This window comes from Filicampus tigris, chromosome 16 (assembly GCF_054856515.1).
Source record: "Filicampus tigris isolate MCC_2025a chromosome 16, RoL_Ftig_1.0, whole genome shotgun sequence".
NCBI lineage: Eukaryota > Metazoa > Chordata > Actinopteri > Syngnathiformes > Syngnathidae > Filicampus > Filicampus tigris.
This window is the reverse complement of record NC_141232.1, coordinates 15,812,039-15,827,603: the sequence shown is the minus strand read 5'-3', so window position 1 is coordinate 15,827,603 and position 15,565 is coordinate 15,812,039. Positions and strand designations below refer to the sequence as shown.

General features: G+C 39.4%; 1 protein-coding gene across 4 annotated transcripts in view; it reads left to right on the top strand.

The window, feature by feature from the left end:
* The first annotated feature begins 171 nt into the window (after positions 1-171).
* The window catches only part of gucy2ca (guanylate cyclase 2Ca), a 31,001-nt gene continuing 15,607 nt past the window's right edge, over positions 172-15,565 (top strand). The window contains exons 1-7 of one of the 4 annotated variants that reach the window (XM_086055740.1): positions 643-711; positions 4,312-4,353; positions 6,418-6,498; positions 12,213-12,325; positions 14,188-14,255; positions 14,335-14,556; positions 14,654-14,772. In XM_086055740.1, coding sequence (XP_085911866.1) covers positions 14,212-14,255; positions 14,335-14,556; positions 14,654-14,772 — 385 coding nt within the window. In that variant the 5' untranslated portion in view covers positions 643-711; positions 4,312-4,353; positions 6,418-6,498; positions 12,213-12,325; positions 14,188-14,211. Of the gene's footprint in view, positions 274-634; positions 712-4,311; positions 4,354-6,417; positions 6,499-9,816; positions 10,421-12,212; positions 12,326-14,187; positions 14,256-14,334; positions 14,557-14,653; positions 14,773-15,565 lie in introns of those variants that run through there. The other 3 variants (XM_086055739.1, XM_086055741.1, XM_086055738.1) reach the window with 3 other exon arrangements.

Below are 15,565 nucleotides of genomic sequence, written 5' to 3'. Positions count from 1 at the left end.
GGCAGCATTGGAGAGAGAAAGCGTCTCCTAAAACGGCTTGCTTACAGAAATAGGAAAACTGACATGGATGCTGAACATTCTAATAAAAAGCGAAATTATTGTTAGTTCATTATCATGATCTTTGCTTGTAGCCTATAACAAGATTTAATGGCTTGCCTGCATTAACAAAAATGTGTACATTTTTCTATATGCAAAAAATAATGAAAAAACCAGACCAAGGCCTGATGTGCCGAGTGGCGACGCCTCGCGTCTCGCGACGACCAATACTATGGAGTAAGATCGCTGTCAAAACGGCATCCGTGATTTAAAGATTCGTATCCGTAATAGTAAAAATTCGTGAGTACAAATAAATTGTGAGGGTTTGACTTCTTTTCTTGAGAGTACGAATCAAAATTGTGAGGGTTTGACTTTTCTTGTGAGTACAAATAAAAACTGTGAGTGCCATTGTTTTGTGAATACAACTCTCGCTTCTACGACTACGAATCTTCACTACGCACGAATTGCTAATTTACACGAATCACTTATGTGAGGACGAATCTGCACAACATGCAAATTAGGATGACGTCACGCAGAACACAGGCAGGTCCGAAGAGGAGCTAATCAATCCGCGATTCCTTTCCCCACGCATGCGTAGAGAAGAAAACAAAGATGGCGAACGCGAGCGGGTCGGACGACGCTTCCAGTGGCTCAGGAGACGCATCTTCACAGCAGGTAAAGTCAGCAACGTGTTTATCCAATTTATTCATATGTATTTCATAACGTCGTTCTGTCTCAAGTAATAGCTTTGGACTCCGACTTACGGCGATAGATTGCAATCTAATGATGCGTTTTACTGTTAGCATTAGTACTTGGCTAATGTAGCTCTGTTTTCAACGTGTCTATGTACCCACAATTTATCACGTCGACAAAAATGTATTGTATGGATACTGTTAATAGACCCTGTATCGGTCTGTCGTGGTGAAGAAGGAGCTTAGCCGAAAGGCGAAGCTCTCAATTTACCGGTCGATCTACGTTCCTACTCTCACCTATGGTCATGAGCTGTGGGTCATGACCGAAAGAACAAGATCTCGGATACAAGCGGCCGAAATGGGTTTCCTTCGCAGGGTGTCGGGGCTCTCTCTTAGAGATAGGGTGAGAAGTTCGGCCATTCGGGAGGGACTCAGAGTCGAGCCGCTGCTCCTCCGCGTTGAGAGGAGCCAGTTGAGGTGGCTCGGGCATCTGATTAGGATGCCTCCTGGACGCCTCCCTGGTGAGGTGTTCCGGGCATGTCCCACCGGCAGGAGACCCCGAGGACGACCCAGAACACGCTGGAGAGACTATGTCTCCCGGCTTGCCTGGGAACGCCTTGGGATCCTTCCGGAAGAGCTGGAGGATGTTGCTGGGGAGAGGGAAGTCTGGGCTTCCCCGCTGAAGCTGCTGCCTCCGCGACCCGACTTCGGATAAGCGGGAGATAATGGATGGATGGACTGTTAATAGCTCTTGCTAAATTGGGCGCTCCATTTTATTAAGTAGTCTCACAGAACTCCAAAAAACAAGGACATTATAGTGTGTTAATGTAAAAGAAAAAAAACTTAAGCAAAATGTCCCATAATTTGTTTCTACTTTTAACATTTCACAGAGTCCGATTGTCTTTGAGCTATCTTTTTTTTTTATAGAAATGTAGTGACACGAAAGGGTAGTGGGTTTTTATAAATATTTCATAAAATTATATTGTATTGTATATTCTAACAAATTATTGATTGTATATGAACAAAAAGAGCAAATCGTTATATATCAGTACACATTAACCAAATATTTAATGGATTTTGAGTTACACTCCCCAAAAATCCCAGTTTACAATGCTGTCCTGCTAAAATATTGACTGTCAGGATATCTATTTTGAAGGTTTCATGCACAAGCCAACAAAGTTGTACACATTTTAATTGAAAATATTAGTTTCAATGCAATTGTTTTTTTTCTTTTATAGCAGTAGCAACAAGATGGCTTGTCATGCCTGAAGAACAATAGCAGTATTGATTTGATCAAAAGGACAAGGGTAACGCTAATTAATTCTTTTCAACAGACAGCATATCGTCAGCTCTGTCCTGTGAAAAACACTTATATCCAATTTTTAAATTTTTTTTAAATTTTCATGTTAATGCGATGTCTGAAAAGCGGAAACACTATTCACGTAACAATAATAAAATTGAAAAAAAATGGAGATAAGTGTTTTTCACATGGCAGCGACGATATGCAGCTAACAATATACATATCGAAGTTACCATCATCTCTAACAGTATACTTCGCCTGATTAATATTTTTATGTAATTATATTTTCAGAAATGTCCAGGATGATCTCTTTGGTGACAGTCGCAACTCTGACCCTGCATGTTGACTTGAAGTGTAATTGCAAGTCACTGGTGACGGCTGAGATCCACACCGAGTGGGCTGAAAAAAGTTGTAGATGGAGGCAAACACTGATGACAATCTAGATCGACAATGAACACATGCCCTCAGATGGACCGCCTGACTTGGGGGACGATGTCAATGATGACGTGGAGATTGAAACAGAGCCACGAGAAAATAACATGGAAATTAAAATACAACATTTTCTAGGGATGTAACGATTAATCTAAAATCAATTTAAACTGCATAAAATACGCATCGATGTAAAAAAAAATATTAGGATCAATTCGCAACACCATGTTAACAATAGCCGCGATTAAATAATTTGGCGCAAATTTTTCTCTCAAAAATGTCTCATCTCCCTCTGGAGAAAAAATTATTGGTGCCAAGGAAGGGTGAAATGTTTACAAATCCGGTATTTCCTTTAGTATTTATAGGTAGTATCATAGTATTAGTGCAACTCAGCATAGTGTATTGTTTTTTAGTTCCATTTCAAAATGCACTAAACATTCAGCAATAAAATATTTACGGCCACAATTCAATTTCAATTACTGGTACTGCACTAAAAGTCAGGAATGCTGGTACAACCTGCACAGTTTAGTACAAGTTGAATGTACTATTATCTTGTCCTTATTCTTTTGTACGATATCTTAAAGAGATCTTGCTGTAAGTTACTGACAGTCATATGAGAGCAGCAGCTTGCTGGTGCGATTATACCGCAATTTACATATGATCACTCCAACTCCTGTTGGTGAATAGTCGACTAGCATAAATAATCGTTTGTGACAGCCCTATTTGATATTTGAATCTGGGCTGGAGTAAATAGTTACATCCAGGACATTTACAGTGGCTCTATTAAAATAATTTCCGGAGAAAACATAATGAGGTATGTTGAACAGGTAGAGGTTCTGATGATACTGCAGTGGACTTAGGGGGTGGTTTACAAAGTGCTGCAGCTGGGCTGATTTGCTCAGAATGAAGAACTACAAAAGAAAAAGGGATCATTGTTAATAGGATTCAGATGGTTTTATATCATGTAACCACTTGTCAAAATACAATTGAGTAAATGCAACGGTTTTTTTCAGTGTACTGACACTATAATTTGATGCATATGAAACAGTGACATTTCATATGTTTTTCTAGGAATATATGATCATAAGTTTGCTCCATGGGGCGGATTCATAATTTGCTCTTATTATGCATACTAGATGTTATAGAGACTCAACTGTTCAACAACTAGGTACTAATATAGGCTGCTGGTAGTTTGGATATGCCAGAGTTACCGAGGAGATGTAGAGTGAACTCCCAGTCAGCCTTGTTTTAATGTTAAGTCACCTGCATTAAAGACAACTCCGATGAAGCTGACGTGTGTGCATATATTTATTAATATCTGAAGATATTACACTACCAATTCATAAAAAATATACACAACACTATCTCAGTGTCTACAAACATGGTATACTTTACTTATGAATATGTAATATTGGTACCAAAAAACAAGACGACAACAACACTCAGTAAGATGTTAAAGCGGATAAACCTCACTTGTCACTACATTTCAGTTTAAACTAGTTCGCAGAATAACAAAATCGCCCTTTGTGATATGTCTTCACTATACAAGAAATTATGCGCAACATTTTTTCTTTTGCATTAAACACTTTTTTTTTTAGTTCTGTGAGAATACTTAATAAAAACGGAGCAACCAAATTAGCAAGAGCTATTAACAGTATACAATACATTTTTGTCGACGTGATAAATTGAAGGTACATAGACAAGTTTAAAACAGAGCAATGATGCTGAAACGCATCATTAGATTGCAATCCATTGCCGTAAGCCTGAGTCCAAAGCTATTATTTGAGACAGAACGACGTTATGAAATTCCTGACTTTGACCTCATTAATTTTCTATACATGCTTCCCTCATTAGGGTTGCAAATAGTTGGAGGCTATCCCAGACTTTAGGCGAGAGGTGGGTACATCCAGGACTGGTTGCCAGCCAATCACAGGGCACAACAATTCACACTCACATTCATACCTAATTTAGAGTCTTCAATTAAACTAAAGTGCTTGGTTTTGGGATGTGGAAGGAAACCCATACAAGGAACATTTCCAATTTTCCTTACCCCTCATATAGCAAATGAACTAAACCAAAATATCAAAAACAGCTCCCCATGTGATGCATTGCGGTTTGACTAAACCACGATTGTAAACATGTTTTTGAATGAATAACCGTCTCACACAAAACTGAGCTGAAAATCTTGGTAAACAGTTTTTTTTTTTTTTTTGTAGCACAGCTTTTGAACGGAGCTCATTTGATTGTGCAAGTGTCTGGTAAATATGAATCACTTGTGTGTTTTATCAGCAATCATAAATCACGAGTGAGTAAACGTGTGGGTTAAAATAGGAGATAGTGAAACAATACTAATAAGTTTGACCTCTTTTTGGTTCAAAATTGGGCACGTGACATGTCCTCAAACACTTTGGGCTGACTTCATACTGTATATTTGTGTAACTAATTGTGTGAACTTAACCTCACTAAGCCATTTCATGTGAGTGGGTGATTTCTCCTCAATTGGTGGGTAACAATTTGAAGTCATGGAGGTCAGTTACTTATTTGCCTAATTTGCTAATGGGCTGCCAATTGATACATCGAATTGTATGAGCCGCCATAAAAGAACTAATCATTAGCCTCTGAAATGATCATATCGCAGTCTGACCTCAATCTTGTCTCATTCAGCTTCCTGCATGCACAACTTTAACCTTTACTTAAAGGATAAGGCAGACATTGTTACCAGTCGTCACCCTTGTTAATAAACACATCAAAATACTACATGAATACTACTCACAAAAAGTTTGCAATATTTGGCTTACTGAAGAAATTTCAGGCTAAAAAAGAAGTGCATGTCCTTTTAAGTGTAATGGTTGATTTATGCATCAAACACTTGTTGAGAAGTTGTCAGAGAACAGCAAGTTGTGCAAAAAGCACTGAAACAATGAACAGTTGGACACATGGATTCAAAAGTTAAGAGAAGTCAAATGAAGTTCACCCGTAAAAGTTCAAGTGCATTTGAGGTTCACCCTGAAATTTCCCCCGATACCAATCCGTAACATTTTGCGATTAGTGTATATTACCGTGCCATCCGAGCATTGTGGGCCCAATGTTTAGTCGCTACATCTGTGTCACAATTGAGCAGTTCTAGGTTTGAATCTTGCGCTCAATAGGGTTTTCTCCCGATATTCTGACTTGCTCTCAAAAATATGCATGGTAGGTTGCTACAACACTGTCAGGAGTTTTTATTTTTTTTGGTGTGTGTGTGACCTGAAGTGTATCCAGGGTATATTCCGCCTCTCGCAATCAGAAAAGAGCCTCTTTTCCTGCTGCATAGTGGCTATAATCAGTGAATTTTACATGTTGCTTAATTTGAACAATTGTGTATTGTGTACATACAAGCTAGTTAGCGCTAAAGCCACAAAATGGAATAACGTTCAACCATAAATAGCAACTTAAGATGCCTTTAGACTTCAACCTCTATCCTTCCTGTCATTTTTACCTAAAACGCTCATGTGGCTAATCCGTTCAAGCTAACTCAATCAACGATCAAAAATATGGCGAAAATTTGTGTAATCTGATGGAAATTTGGAACGTTTGCAGCAGCATATAATATGGTTATATGGATGTAGGGCTTGGTGTGGACTAACAATTTTACTGCAATATTTTTACTTTTATTTTTGTGTATTCGTGAGTATCTGACTTAAGTGCTCGCTAAGCCTGCAGATATGATTGTATCTTAAAATGTTGGGCATTATTCAAACCTCCAGGAACTCAGCTTTTTAACGGTGTATCACATGCTCGGAAAAGGTTTCCAGGTAATGACATGCAAGACGCTGGAACGTTAATGGGAATTTTCTTCATCCGTTGTCCTGAACATAGTCTTATTTGCTGAAAGACTTGTACTCAGGCCTAGTACGGTATGTAACATAGCGAGTCTTGCTTTGTCACCATCTTGTAGCATCTCATTTCCCAATGTGCTAGGTGCTGAAGTGAGTTGAGGAGATTCATGTAGCACTTCACCACCATCTTGTGACACCTTTGTACCCAAGGACCCATGACGAAGTGAGTTGAGGAGCTTTGAAGTGCTTTACCGCCATCTTGGTGCCGAGGTACTGTGTTAAAGTGAGTTGAAGAGCATGCAAACTCCACACAGGAAAGGCCGAAAGCTGAGATTCAAACCCAGAACTTCAAAACAGTGAGACGGACATGCTTACCACTCCAACACAGTGCAACCCAATAAAAATGTATTCTTGGATAGTATTTACAATTGTGGCTTATGAGGAAATAACACTACAACTAGGGCAGCTTGAGCGCAAATAGACAAATAAAATAGGCAAATTAGATATGAATAGTAAATAACACATATAAACATGTTGTTGTGGTTGATTGTGTTTTCAGATGTTTTATCATTTTTTTTCTCCCAAATGTATTTATATCTATGAGTGTGGACACAATATGTCACTTTCAGCATGCCCTCATTGCATGTGCATGGTTACCATGAAACACAACTGTGGTGACACAATAAAGCAGTCTTGTTCTTTTTAATATGCCAATGTTTCCTCTTCTCGATAACATAGAGGGCGCGTTGGGGTGGAAGACCTCTTCACATGAAATAGCAATGGGTCTAAATGGCTCTTTGGCTCCCGTCAACCCAAATATTACGACGTCATTCGTGTTTGCTCAAGAGCTTTACGACCAGCAAGGTGGCAGCTCAACAGGAAGCTGAGTTATGATGCTCGAAGATGGAGGTGGCAAAAGTACTCACACTCTGTACTTAAGATAAAGTGCAGAAAAGGTATAGAAAAAAGGACTCATTTACTTAGGTAAAATTGAAAAAGCGCAGACTATCAAGAAATGGGTGACAACAATACAATATCATTTTGAGGAAATAGAAAGAAGACGACATTTTTGCTTTCACATTTCTCTGAGAAAGAGGCAAAGCTTCAATTTATTTGTCACTCCCTGGTGAAGTTTGCTCGGACACTGAACCATAAAACAAAAGAGCATTCAAAATTTAAAGTTTATTTAGCCACGAATGTAACGAAGCCACATGATTTCGCCTAATGAAAGTGCACTACCTCAATTCTAACATGATGTAAAACGCCATATCAAAGTTATTATAGTTAATGAAAGCTAATGATCAAATTGATCCAAAAAAACCAAAACATTTTCTTAAACAAAATAAAATCCAAACCAAAATGCTTTAAAAAAACTGACTGAAACTACATCTTAGGTTTATAAAAGTAAAACTGACTATAATTATAGTGAGAAATGTCTTTCGTTTTCGGCTCTGGCAATTAATATCATACATGAGCATTCAAGGTTCATTTTAAATCTATTTAGCTTGGTATTGCTGTACATCCGTGCAGAAGAAGGATGGTCAAACAGTCGTTTGAAAAAAGTAGTCACCTATTTCTTTTTTTAATCTTGCACCCAAACACGGCGGATAACTATCGGCAGGGGCAGAGCCAGTATGTGGCTAGTGGGCAGGCCTGGAAAAATCAGGGTGGGCCTGAATATTTCTCTCACCGAGCACAATGCTTCTGTTCCGACACATCATATATTCAAATAAAATGTCAAAATAAATCATATGAAGTTCAGATCTTCCTGAGACAACCGTATTTATGGATTTCTTAATATTCAAGAAAATAAAGAGAATGAAACAAATTCATCCATCCATTATCGATACCGCTTATCCTCACAAGGGTCGCGGGGCGTGCTGGAGCCTATCCCAGCTGTCTTCGGGCAGTAGGCGGGGGACACCCTGAACTGGTTGCCAGACAATCGCAGGGCACACAGAGACAAACAAACATTCACACCTAGGGGCAATTTAGAGAGTCAAAATCCATTTACCATGCATGTTTTTGGAATGTGGGAGGAAACCGGAGTACCCGGAGAAAACCCACGCAGGCATGGGGAGAACATGCAAACTCCACACAGGGAGGCCGGAGCCGGGATCGAACCCACGACCTCAGAACTGAGAGGCAGACTTGCTAACCAGTCGACCACCGTGCCGCCTAACACAAATTAAAAAATAATTTAATAATAATGTCATGTGAGGATCGGGATTTGGACCCATTCGCAGATATGACATGGAAGTTGAAGAGTAAAAAGTCTTATAAAAATACAAAGTAACAACAGAGATCAGGACCGGAAGAGAGTTTGCATCCTCACTCCAAGAAGGTTGGACGTACTGACAATGTGTCAGTGTGTAATTCAAATTTAAACTGTAAGACTTCACGCCTATATGACATCATAAAGGACAAAGCATAAAAGGAGCATTCCAACTGCAGAGCAACTGTTACATCATGTAAACAACCAGTTATAACAAATAATTTACTAAAAATGTAAAAGTATACATTTTTTTCATGAATCTCACTGGGTGGGCAGTCTGTCAATCTGGGTGGGCCTGTGCACTCCCAGGCCCACCCATGGCTCCGCCCCTGGTACTCTGTGTAGTAAAAAAAATACTAAAACTAATAAAAAATAAACTAAAACAAAGCCTTTTCCCAAAAATAAAAATAAATAAAAACTAACAAACCTGTATTAAAAACCTAATCAAAACTAATTGAGTTTAAAAAACAATTGTCAAAACAAAATAAAAACTAACTATGTTGAAAAATCCCAAACTATTCTAACCCCGCGCCATAGACAGAATTCAAATGCTATGGTAATTACAATGCTTCAAACAACTGCTATGTACTTTAGCACACATGGAGCAACACATACAAACAGAGGTACAGAGTACACACTGTACAACAATACTCAGAGTCATATATCTTTTTCTGCTTTGTGGTAACAACAAATATTACTGTTGGGGACCTTCTTTGCCCTTCTTCTTGCTGTTACATTACATGGCTCCCAGTAGACCTCAGTGATGCTGGGCAGCTTCTGCCACAGTATTCTAAATTCATACTTGTTTGCATACTGCATACTGAAAGTCTTAAAAATAAATAAATAAATAAATTAAAAAAAAGATAGCTTACATTTTTTTTACTTTAGTCTTCTGACAGTGGTCGGTGGTGACTGCGGTTCATAAGCAGTTTGGTCTTTTACAGGCTTAATCCACCCTACTTTTATAGCATACACTGTTTATCAGCTCCACACCAGCCCTGTCTTTACAGCCTGCCGTCACCTTTGTCCCTCTCACCATACAAGCCCTCTGTCTTGAGCAAAAAAACCCCATCAGAAGTCTTTCGGACATACATCGCCTTCTGTATTCACAATTCTGTTCATCAACAAAACTTCGGTTGTCCATTATAAAACAATGGATCGGGCAGTCATTGTCACTCTTCTGTAATTTTGTGAAGATTTCCATATCAGTAAGGTCTTTCCGTCACAATTATACGGTAAATAAGATGGGTACGGTGTCGGCCCCAATGGAGTGTGGGAGTCTTCATCGTCCTGCCTGCCTTGGCCTGACTGGTGTTGTGACTGTCACCGACACAGTTGTTCATTAACACACAGAGGGAAGACTGATAGCGCAACCGCACACCAAGCTGGAGGATTATTGCTCTCAAGCTTTCACTGGAGAAGCAACGGGTGTGGAGGCAGTCTTCCGCATTGTCTTTACTGGAACTCAAAATCTCAGGAAAAAATCGAATTATTACTCTCATTTGGATGCTGGACTGTCAATCAACGGATTGACCCATTCTGGATTCAATCAATCTCAGGAGGCGCTAAATCCTGAAAAGAACTGGAGCCGATTTTTTTTTTTTTGAGATGTAGGAACTGTGGACAAGACGCTAAAAAAAGACGATAATGAGGATCAAGATGAGTGGCTTTAACAGTTTACTTTACCTGGGAGTGTTGGTCATGACAGCGATTGGCAACAAGATGCTGGATGAATGTCTGTCCTCCAAACGTCAATTCACTATGAACGTTGTGCTGCTGGAAGACAACACATACGAGTGGAGTCGGCCCTTCGTTCAGGCAGCTGTGGAGCGAGCCATTGAAGAGGACAGGAAGGAGAACATTAAACATAGTAGGGATTGAACCTTTACATTTTTGGCACTTGTATCTGCTTACATTGTTGCCTTCCAATGAAAAGCTCGAAATTTGATATGACTTTTTTTGTTTAAAAAAAATACTTTTCATTGGACAGCAAGGATACTATCTGTAAAATTATGGGGAATAAAAACCCTCAACTACTAATATATTGTAGACAAAATAAACAGGTGACTTTATCTAAAATGTACGTTTTAAGTAAATCAATTATAATGTAACAATTCACAAGATTCAGAACAGCTTGCTCACAGACATTTTCAGAAGTTCACAATAGATTCACTTGGTTATGTTATTTCACACTTGACGGGTGGGTAAGCACATCAAATACAGTATATATTTGTCTCTGTCAATTATTCAAAACCTTTATTTAACCAGAAAATGAAACCCATTCAGACCAACGTCCCTTTTTCAAGGGAGATCTGGCCAATAAGGCTGAGTAGAGTTCATATCATAACGATCAACGGTACAATGTATACATAAAAGAATACAGTCTACCTTAAAGCAAACGTAAAGGAAGAAGAAAGAACACAGTACGGTTAGGTTACAAACAGCTAAGTGTCGAATCTGTCAATAGACTACCATCCACCCAGAATGGAGAGCAAACCAAACGTTCATAGCATATAAGCATAAAAAACATCAGCACTCTAAGCACATCACAACACCATGAGGAAGACTTTCAGAGACGGTGCGCCAAGAAAAGTGCCGAATTCAGCAACTTTGAGTTTAAAACTATACAGAGAGCAATATGTATGTATGTCCTGTATGCATGCCTGTGTGTGTTGTGGTCTGATGAATTTGTTAAGCACTGTTTTCTGTATACACTGTATTTGTTTATACTATTATCAGATGAGTCCTGCACAAGCACCTAAACAGGCACGGACGGCATTTCCAAATAGTAGGAAAAAAACACTGCAAATCACAGGGATGAGTGCACATACAACTTTATGAACGTACTCTTGTCGGTAGGGCATCTAAATCATGTGGGAAAAAAGATTAATTGGAAATATAGCCTTTTTTTTGTGAGTGCATCTTCAGCTCTGCTGCACACCCTACAAATGTATGTTTCTCACAAATGTGCAGAGGTGGGCATTTTACTCAAATTTGTCGGTCCGTTTATTGACACAGCCTGAGTGACATTTCCTTACTTTTTGTGCTGTTTTGTTGAACATAAAATATGTAGAACCCTGGAAAATTTATATCAGCAGTCCTCTACTTTTGTTGAGTTTAGTTAGGTACTGTCGGTGTTTCAGCCGAGAATATCTGAAATATATTCTTATAAAATTAGAAATGGCACTCATATACTGGCAAGAAAGTAAGCAAGAGTATTTCTGTATTGAGGTGATTTGTGGTAGCAGAAATGGTTGGCTTGTGAAAATGATGATAGATGCGCAAGTTACAGAACAAAAAATACAAACGATATCTAGATAGCAAAAAAAAGGAAGGTTTATTCATGTTTTTCACTTACTGTACTTGCCTTGATATGATGCATTATGTAGTAACTAATGCAACGCGTTTTATCCACTTTCGGTCATGAAAATGTTGTTCATGGTGAAATGAAGAAATATTTTCCCACTTGTGAAAACATAATTCAATGATATTAATAATGCAAATTGAGCATAACTGTCTGTCATCACTCCTTTATTGTTGCAATTATGTTTTGTAATTATTCACAAGGCAGATCAAAGGCAAAACTTATCTAATCTCAGCTACCAAAAGACATCAATATTAAACCTTCATATAACGATAAGTCCTATCTTCCATGGCTCCAGATTTAAACTTCACTTTGACAGCCAATTTCCAAGGCTTCAACACCACCGTGTACAACCGGCAGGGCTGTGGGAGCAGCACCTGTGAGGGCGTGGCCATACTCAAGAAGCTGCATGTGAGTCTACATCAACAATAACACACTTTGTTTTTCTTTTTTATTGTGGATGCACACAGCGTAGAGGGTCAGTTACTCATTTGGCAGAAAGAAACTGGATTCTCATCAGCTTGTTTTTATGAGAATTTTTGAGCAAAATAAGTGGAAATTAGTATTGTTTTTGGGGTACGCTGTACTTTTAACTCTTTTGACACTATTAAGAAAAACCGACTGCTTTTGAAATGATGGTTGATTACATTCTTGATGCAACGTTTGATGCAAGTCTCCAATTTTTGTCTCAGATATTTTCGTTTTAATGGTTTCAAACTGAGCTGTTGATTTCTTATTTAAAAAAATGTCACTTTCTTGTAAAAGTAGAGGTCAGCAATCCACTACTGACTCAACAAGCCCAGATTTCCCACTGAAGGTTAGGTTGAGTACAGTGCTTCTCAATTATTTTCTGTTACAACCCCTTAGCAAGAAGAAAATACATTGCGCCGCCCCATTCTCCACTGTGACAATAAATAGTATAAAAATTGTTATAAGTACACCACACCATAACACTGTATCCTCATTAACATTAAAGAAAAAACAAAAATAAAAATCTAAATCTGCTGAATAACTTTATTAAGATTGTTTATACTCCCTGCACCCACACTGACAATGAGAGCGGCACTGCCACCAAACGTAGTGGATGTGCAATTACACCTTAGTACAGAAAAAAAAAAACATGTTCCCTGGAGTCACACGCAGAACCAACCCTCCTCCCCTACATCGCACCATGCCCACCCAGGGTGGCCTGCCTCGCTATTTCAGAAGGACTGGGTTGGTAAGTAGGTAAATTTATGACTAAATGGAGAAAGATGAACGTTAATTAAGTATACAGTAAGTAAACCCTCCTCCATCATGAGTATCTGGTTCGTGGTTGCACAGTGGTGTTAACAGGATGCAAGGTGTGGGTGGGCATTAGTCTTACCTGGGGGGGCAAAAAAGTGCTACAAAGTAGGTCGAAATCCAGCGTAGGGCTACTGCACCTTAAAACGTGTTTTGTCCTTAATTGAGAACTGTTGCTAAACAAATAAAAGTAGATTTTATTTTATTTGACTTAGAAGACATCCATAACTGAATAGTATGGACATGCAGGTGACAATGTTTTTTTTTTGTTTTTTTTAAGGTGAAAGAGGATGTAACAACACAAACAAAGGTTAAAACTTAGAACACAACCATAACTGAACAGTATGGACACGCAGGTGACAATGTTTTTTGGGGTTTTTTGTTTCTGCCATCAGAACTACATCCAGTTTTCTTTGGGTGGGCAGAGCGTGTCCGTGGGTGGGCACTGACCACCTCTGGACTGCCCCCACCCCGATAACACTCCTGGTTCATGACTATTTTGTTCTGCCTTGTTTATTTTGAGTGTAATTCCACTCTTGACCACTAGATGGTGGCACACTATTTACTTTGACACTGTGTCAAACAATAAATACAGTATTTCAGCTCCACCTAGTTGGTGCTGACGCATCTTCAGTGTCAGTCCCCTTCAATCCTGTTGACAGAAAGCAACGGCTGTAGGTTCATTTTATAATGTACATATTTGACCATGTTCATTAATGTATATTGTGAAATGAAAAGTTGAGTTAGTTTCTAAAAAAAATATCTTTTTTTTACTGTAAACACATAGAGGGATCATGTCTAGGGTGTATTTAAATAGGGTATTTCTATATTGTGGATTTCAGTGATCGTGGGGGTGGTCTGGAACTTAGGCCCAGCGATCAACTGTATATACTTTTTGTGACACCTTTATTTGGTGACTTGCCCTGAGGGTGAGAAACACTGGCTTGGATGTCTCTGACCACTTTCAAATAACTCTGAACCTTCTCCAGAAAAATGGTGAAGCCGGATGTGTCATGCTGGGGCCTTCATGCACGTATGCCACCTTCCAGTTAGTGGAGTGAGTATGATGCTGCCCCGCTGTTATTATGCTTCCTGTCATAACCGACTGATCTGACTTTGCATCCCTGGTGTGTCAGTGATGAAATTGGCCTGACGCTGAGCATTCCCATCATTTCCGCCGGGAGCTTCGGCCTCTCTTGCGACTACAAGCCCAAACTGACTCGGATCTTGCCGCCGGCACGCAAGATCTCAGACATGTTCTCTCATTTTCTGAGGGCGACGTTGCCATACAAGTATGTGTGGAAGCACGTTTACGTTTACAAGAAGTCCATCTATAACGCGACCGAGGATTGCTTCTGGTGAGGGGCCATAACGTTCTGTCCAGTATTCACTCAGCTCGATGATGTGAGTTAGTGTTCTCATCCCCGTGTTGTCATCCACTTGCTTTGGTCACAGGTACACCAATGGACTGGAAGCACCTTCCGCCAACTTCGCTACAACGATAAAGAGGGAGATGCTACGTTCTGAAGATGAGCTAAGGAAAGCTCTCATGTCTGAGCAAAGACACAGTAACAGTGGGTAGCCTTTATATTGTACATTTCATAGAAATCCTGTTGTGCGGTACATGGTTGCAGAGTTACGTGTTGATGATGACACAAAAGAAAATGTCAGTTCTCACTCTTGACCGTTTTTGCGATTGCAAAAGTAGCATGTAGCAGTAGCATGCGTGCTGTCAACACAGACTTGTACTCTATCTGAATGGACTAACAACTGTCTCCTCGTGGCTGAAGCCAGAGGGCAGCCATCTTATGTTGCCACTGTTACTGACAATCTCTGTTCAGTTTTGGCTGAAAACATTCTTATCAGTGCCTGTTTTACGCTAGGATCCCTATATGGAGTAATGAGAGCCTCTCAAAGAACAAACCATTCAGAAAATATTATCTCAGTGTCGTGAGTCATGTCTTACAGATGTTCGGATTACATTTTGCAGCCATTTATTTTTTCCTGGATGGTCTTTGCTTTCATTTCACAGTTCATGGTTCTGACGTGATGCAGACAAATCTTTGAGTAGCACTCTGAGGTATACTTGATAAGAGAAAATGTACAATAACATTCTAACAGATGAAATGTGCATTTCATACTTCTCCCAGACTTATTGGGACAACCCTAGGCCACACACTGTAAGATTTTCACCTTGGAGACAGAAAATAATGTGAAAATGCAGTGAAGAAATCAGCGTATTAAAGTTAGGCTAGGCTAGCTTAGACAGTGGCAATGCAAGATGGCCGTTGGAGGCTTCTCTTCTCTTTCCGGCGAGTAGATGGCATTGTGAGTCCGCGCCTGAAAAGAACAAGGCAGTATATGGCA